The sequence below is a fragment of the Montipora foliosa genome, chromosome 2 (assembly GCF_036669935.1).
Source record: "Montipora foliosa isolate CH-2021 chromosome 2, ASM3666993v2, whole genome shotgun sequence".
Classification (NCBI taxonomy): Eukaryota; Metazoa; Cnidaria; class Anthozoa; order Scleractinia; family Acroporidae; genus Montipora; species Montipora foliosa.
In genome coordinates this window covers 21,655,600-21,663,099 of record NC_090870.1, presented here as the reverse complement: position 1 = coordinate 21,663,099, position 7,500 = coordinate 21,655,600, and the positions used below count along the sequence as shown (strand labels likewise).

Sequence of the window (7,500 nt, the reverse complement as noted above, 5' to 3'; positions counted from 1 at the left end):
GGCAAATTTTTTTGGTTTTTTCTTTTTGCTCTCATTTTTTCGAAGGCGATGAAGGCAGAAATTTAATTGACCCTAGCTGGTGAATTCGAATACGCAGCCAAGTATTTGCATAAGAAAGAATAACAAAAAATATCGTTCGTCAGAGTTTTCAGAGAGCGCCGTTGAATGCTAACAATTGTGGCGTGCAGGTGACATAATAGTTGTGTCAAATGCGAACTATATATCGTACCCGGTGATGCTATATTGTAAGCGGTGTGGAGAGATGTCGTATCACAACATTGAAGCGCTTTCGCAACACGCGACAGTAACTGAAAATTTATGCTTTTACCAAAACCAGTTGGAAGCATTGCAAACGGATCGTTTTTTCGACTTATTAAAGTTGAACAGACACAACTTTTGCTCGAATCTGAGGGCTTGTACGTTTGGGAATACTTAAAGACACTCGGCGATAGAGTTGACCTCTTTCTTTCGTGCTCCGCGCGTGAATCAAAATGATGACGAAAGTGTTGATGTAAACTGTCAAAATTGACCAATCAGAGGGTATACCAGGAGCTGGTATACCGGAATGAAGAATTTAAAGAGATGCTTACAGGCTCTCCCGCCTCGCCTCGACCCAAGCCCCCACTCGCTTTTCATACGCAGTTCTTTTCGTTTTCTCGACTATCTGAGAGCCTGGAACAGGCTAATGTTGGAAGGTAGCACAACAATAGACCAATTTCGATATAATTTTATTAAAATTCAGTCCTGAAGAAAAGGCATCATCTGGAGGCTCTGGGGAAGAAATATAAGGATTTCTATGAGCCTGAGCATCGAGATGATGCCTTTTGTTTAGGAATGAATTAATATATCGAAAGTGGGCTATTTCTCACTAAAACCGTTCTGTTTTGCACAACATTGAATCAGGGATGTGGGGAGAGAAGCAAAGAAGACATAAAAAGTGCTAACCTTCCCAATGGTTTTGTCTACGATTGTAGTTTTCTCCTAAGATGTAACCTTAGTGGACTGTTGTGACTTGAGATCCTTTCATGAACACTATTCCCAGAGAAGAAAGACCAGGAGATGAACATGTTTCTTGTTTGTTGCTCACACATTGAGCCACCACAGAAATGTTACAGACAACCATCATTTAGCCATCAACGTAGTCATGAGAAGAATTCAATTATACTGATGTGTTTTTGAAATCTGTAGTTCCCTACAGGTGCTTCTCAAGAGGTACCTTTCAAGCCAAGCATTTGTTAATGTAGCTGCAGCTTTGGCACAGTATTTTCGTCGCAGGATTTCTGGCCGTCATGTGTCACTAGACATAGAAAGTATTACTGAACATATCAGTGATTGGATGTCAGAAGAGGTGCAAAGCATTGCAAGTATGAACAGTGAAGCTCTGCAACACGTGTTTACGTACATGTGGAAATTTAATAAGAGGTGGTGCTCTTTGCTAGACCATCCTCTTCCAAGGGATCTTGAAGTTCTTAAGGTTAGCATTATCATGGCACATAAAGAGGTTTATGGCTGTAGCCCATAATATACATGTACAATGTACATTTTTAAAGAGGTTCATGATGAAGTAACCAGCTCATTAATTTAAGGGAGCTTAAGCATACAGTGTTCTTGCGACAGTTGGGTGGCATCCAACGGTGACGTTTCTGATAGTGGCAAGTATAAATGTGATCATGTGAAGACAAGTTACATGGAAAAGAGAAAACACCTCACTTCCAGTTCCAGTTGTCACCGATAAAAAAATGTCACATGCTTAATGTTTTTTATTCTAGCTATTATGATTGGCAAACATTGTTATTCCCATTGAGCACTGTCTGGTATTTTATCTCAAGGCAATCAATTACTACTGGTATAATTTATATTACTAATAATCTGTTGCTTTGAATGCCACAACTTGTGGCATCAATTTTCTGCACATGTAACATACATTATTTTAATTAATTTTGTAATATTGCTAGTATTGTGATTTGCTGAAGGTGTCTGTTCTCATACATGTAGGTTCTTTCTGTGAGAAAGCTTTAGTTATTTTGATAGAAATTGGGTGTGTGGTAAGATTATTCACATGCTCTGTTTAGGATTCGGCAATGACACATTAGCTAGCTTGCACATGCTCACATTATTTTAATCAAGAGCAGAATTCCATTAAACCCTGAGCCTTCTTTTTCTCCTAGCATTTTGCAGAAACTACTTGCTTCCTTGATATGTTCTCAAAGACGTATTGACTTTCTTCACTATCTTCTCTTGTTTCTACTTTAAATATTTCAGCAGCTCCTCGTCTGTTCATGACCTCTTTCACACACCCACCTGCCTACACTCTTCCTACACTCTTCGTAGGTGAACCTGTAACTTTCTACTTGGGGCCTTCAACTTGTGTTAATTTTTCATCTATATGTACAATATAATTTCCCATGAAATTATGTGGCCAAAATTAATGGTTGGGCTGCCAAATGGTTGGTACTATCTCCCTGTCCTCAGAGAGGTGTTATTATTATTATCATTATTATTATTATTATTATTATTATTATTATTATTATTATTTTTATTATTTGGACATCGAGCAGGCAAACAGAGGATTAAAGATGCATCAAAGGAGCTGTAGAGTGTTGTTTTGGGTTTGAATGATCAACTTCGTGCTGACCTCAATGATATCACGCTCACTGATCAAGAATATGGCAATGGAAGTGTTCCTTTAATAACCTCTGGTGTCTCTTCTCTTGAACCTGGAGATTATGGTTTTCCTGATATTTAAACAGGAATAAATCTACCTAAATCTGACGATCAATGGATAACGGTCAACGAATATTTCAAATCAGTCCTTTTTCTTAATCCTCCAATCACGACTCAAAATTTCAGCTCAAGTATCAAACTTTTAATATTTATGACTATTTCTCTGCTAATTTAGGTCAAGTCGCACAAGCTACTGATGAAAGCCTCATACAAAAGTACGAAGACAAATCTCAACATGATCTGAAGAAATCTCTCAAAGTCTTAAAACACTCCGCTAATGCAGATATCGCTGAAATCAAATACGTATCTCGCCTACTGCGTGACAAGCGGCGATGAATCATGATTATTCCATCTCTAAAAATTTCTGGGGTTATGTCAAAACGATCTTCAATATAAAAGCCGAAATGCTCCCTAATTAATTCATTCTCCATGGACGAGTGTTTTGATTACTTTACAAACTCTAAATCCGACCAGAGTCTTCAACCTTCCAAAAGCTGGATACCAACTTTATCTGATCCTGTAATTCCGCTTGAACCTCCTACATACCAACAGATAACAAATGTGGATTAGAAAAATGAAGGCTTCCGGTTCTTTTTGTCCCTTAGATCAATTATCAATCATTTGTTTTAAAAGATGTCCGTTTCTTCGCACCTATTTAACACGTAACACGTTTCTCCAGCACATTAAATCTGAAAAATATCGTCGATTTGGCTTTCCCTTAAGGTTCTTAAATCCGATCCACTGGTTCCAGTTCGCAGACGACGCCGCTGTTATAAGTGGTCAGGAATCAGAAAATCAGCACCTCATCAACCGCTTCATAATCTGGTGTCAATGGTCTAATGCGATAATAAGGGTTGACAAATGTTTTACCTTTGGAATACGGAAACTGTGTACTAAATCTGTCCAATATTTACCTAAACTGTTGATAAATGGAGTTCTTGTCCCGTGTGTGGAAATGGGTGTATCATTTCGTTACTTAGGATGCTACTTTGACTTCAACATGTCTAACAACCAACACATGTCAGAATTGTCCTCTCTTGTACAAGACTTGATGTGTGACATTGATGAGAAACCACTGCATCCCAAAAACAAACTTCTGCTGTACAGCCGCTATGTCCTATCTAAACTGTCCTGGCATTTTACTGTAGCTGACATATCAAAAACCTGGATAATAGCAACTCTTGATTCTATAGTGAACGGCTATATCCGAAAATGGCTTGATATCTGGTACACTGAGTAATGTTTTTCTAGAACGCAATAAATTTGGTCTTAATATTTGTCCCCCTTCAGTTAAATTCACTCAGTGCCAAACAGTTGTCTGCAATAAAAGATCTCTGGAAGTCGTCAAGCAGTCACACCAATATTCAATATGATGTCTTCAAATCCACCAAGGAAGTTCTTAAAGACTTCCGTTCTAATCAAGAAGACAAACTGCAACACCACTTAACATCTCAAGGTTTCTTTTTTACAAATGTTATCAAGTTTCTGTTAACTCTATTTGGTCGTCTGCCCAGTCTCATCTACCCAAGAACAGCTACAATTTTACCATTCGCTACATCAACAACTCCCTTCCTACACGTACGAATATGACAAGATGGGGATTATCACAAAGTCCTGATTGCTCCTTTTGCCTTAAGCCTGAGTCACTCCTCCATATTGTCGCTGGTTGTCAGCATTACCTTGATCGCTTTACCTGGAGACACGACTTAATTCTCAACTTCATTGCCAACTCACTTCAACCTGTAATTAATGATCGCTCTTCACTCTATACTGATGTCAATGGTTTTCAGAGTCCTTCAATTATAACTGGTGACAATTATCGTCCTAATACACTCCCACGTGCCTATATATTGTAGAACTAACAGTTGGTTTCGAATCTAACCTTAAAAACAATGCAGTACGCAAAAAAGAAAAATACATGAACGTGGGCAAAGACATGAGAAGTAACTGCAGATGTGTTAAATTTGTAAACCTTTCCATGAGCTCCCTCGGTGTTTTCTCCAACGAATGCTCTATGTTCTTAGAAATGATGAATGACATTGGCATTGACAAAACGCAACAACACTATATAATCAAAAAAATGATAAATCTAGCCGTTAGAGCGACATATTTTATCTTCTGTCGTAGAAATAAGACTTTGGATAGCCCAGACTTAATAAAACATTAATTTTTTTTTATTTTTTTTATTTTATTTATTTGATTTTATTTGATTTATTTGTAAATACAGTATACAAGTATATCACTCAATTTCAAGTAGCCAGTTGTTAATTGCCTATACGTAGAGAGATTTACAACTGTATTTAAAGACAAATAAAGTTTCCATTATTATTATGAGGTGAGGGTATTGGCAGATGGTAGAAACATCAAGACAACACTGAAGATAGTCATAATCGTCCAGACGTTACTGCGGTGCATCAAGTGTCTCAGAAGTGACTTGGTCCCTTGGGATGAAAAAATCACCACCAACATATTCTGCTCTGGCTAAGGAATCAGGATGATGCATTTGGTGTCGCTGAAGATTGTGCATTTGGCGGTTGGTTGTTTAGGTGTGGTGTCTGGTCGCTGGAGGATTTTTTGAAAGATCTGGGGATTCCAGATGTGTTGGGAGGAATGCAGGCCTCCACAGTCATTGGGACCACCCTAATCCTCCAGAAGAGACTGAGGGTGCATTTGATTGACCGTGGTTGGGGATAGAAATACTTGGAATAGAAGTTACTAGTCCTTCATTTTAAATTATTTACACAGATTCACATTAAAATTGTCAAGCACTTGCCAAAATGCTATTTTAAACATACATGTATCTTTATTATCCTTACAAGTTGCTTCAAAATGCCAAATGTAACATTTTAAATTATCACTCCATGTCTTATTCCGGAATAGGGTTAATCCAATGCACCCTTTGTCTCTAAGTCACAGATCTGGGGCCAAGGTTCAGCAGTGTTTACACCTGCAGAACTTGATTACCGTCTCCTCCCACTGGTTGTGCGGCTCGCAGAAGATTAAGAATTATATAATAGTAATAATAATGCAATAACTTTATTAACAAATTCTTAAACAATCTTAAATTTGCAATATAAAATCTACTAAAATGGTAAAAATGAAAATTATTCACAATCTTAATCCTTATAACTATTAAAAAATTCCAAAAAGTTCACTCCAAGAGCATCAAATAAAGAATGGGAAAAATTAATATACTTTAAAAAATGCTTGTATCCACAAAATGACATCAATAAAGTGTCCCAAATATTACATTATGGCTCCTTCTTGGATTTCAATGTCAATATCAATGTTCTTAAAATCACCAATGGCTTATAATAATAATAATAATAATAATAATAATAATAATAATAATAATAATAATAATAATAATAATAATAATAAGTGATTATCATTGTTATTGTTATTATTATATAATTATTTTGTTGTTGTGAGCTCTCACTTAGTTGAAGCTTCCTATGTTGTGATTGTCACTCACTGATGTCCTTCATTAATATCCATTTTATCCTTTGTTCTATAAAATATTATTGTTCTCAGTTGAAGTGTAATAAATGAATAAGTGAAGATGCCATGATCCCCCATACACAAATGTAAGGCAAAAAAAGAGACCTTTCCTGTTGACAAATACGGGGAAAGACAGAGAGGCAGAAGGGAAGAGAAAGAATAATGCTTAAACGCCTGGCATATTTTAATAAAGTGCCTGAGTGATTGCTGCCCTTTGTGTTTGTCAACTTACATGTGTATCATTTATCAGGCCAAATGGCCGATGAGAGCTGTTTGAAAAAGTGGTACTTTTTATCCAAACACGAATGCAAATATTTCAAAACTACTGGATTGTTTTAGGCTAAGGCAGCAGATGAACTTGCCCGTCGTCAAGCCAGTGACGTTAACCTCCCTGAAGATCATTATCATCCATGGAGTCTACCTAAAGGAAACTTTAAGCACAGAATGCTCTCAACAGGTTAGCATGTTTAAAATTTTTCTTAAGAGTATAAACTATTGTATGTACAGTTTTCGTCTTCTACAGCTTTAAATTGTTGTACAAACATTTTAGTGAGGCAATGTTTGTTACAGTTGATGGGCCATTTATTTTTGTTTCTTTGGTCTCTTAGTTGAAATCTAACTTGCACTCACTGTTAATATTATTGTTTAAGTCAATATTGACATCACACAATTGGGGGCATTCTAGCTCCACTCCCACGAGCAAGCACTAATATCATTATTTCTTTTATAATACGGAAACCATATTTTTACATGTATGTATCACTGGGTTGCAGCCATAGGCTATTATTCACGTTTGTACTTTACCTGGTTTTAGTTATTTCTGCAAGTTATATTCATTTGATTATAGGTTATAGACGGTGAGTCCTTAGCTAACAAAAGAACACTTTCCTCTTTTATCATGACCATGCAAGGTCTTTTCATTGAAACACCAGCTGACTGTGCTGTAAGGGAGCTGAAAGAAGAGACAGGAATAAAGCTTGATGCTGATGACATAAAGAACTGTGCTCAGATTGATTTGCCTCAAATTGATAATCTCAATCCTCACAAAGGTAAACTATTGAACAACTCTACATGCAGTCTAAAATACCGGTACTCTACAAAAATGCAAGTTAAGATTAATTTGGATTTTACATGTACCGGTATGTTGCTACCCATGTTTGAATTTTTACTGGTAGTTAATGTTTCTTTAGGACGGTGCCTACTATTCTTATTGCGCATACCTTCTGCGCATCTCGAGATACTCGGATTTCCAATGGGTTGTGCTTATCGCTTATC

At 36.8% G+C, this 7,500-nt stretch overlaps 1 protein-coding gene across 1 annotated transcript in view; it reads left to right on the top strand.

Annotated features, from left to right (window-relative positions):
* LOC137992665 (uncharacterized) overlaps nucleotides 1–7,500 on the top strand; it is a 50,405-nt gene that overhangs the window by 14,710 nt on the left and 28,195 nt on the right. Inside the window, exons 5-7 of the mRNA XM_068838140.1 lie at nucleotides 1,189–1,474; nucleotides 6,565–6,682; nucleotides 7,137–7,274. Of these exons, the coding sequence (XP_068694241.1) occupies nucleotides 1,189–1,474; nucleotides 6,565–6,682; nucleotides 7,137–7,274 (542 nt within the window). The remainder of the gene's footprint in view (nucleotides 1–1,188; nucleotides 1,475–6,564; nucleotides 6,683–7,136; nucleotides 7,275–7,500) is intronic.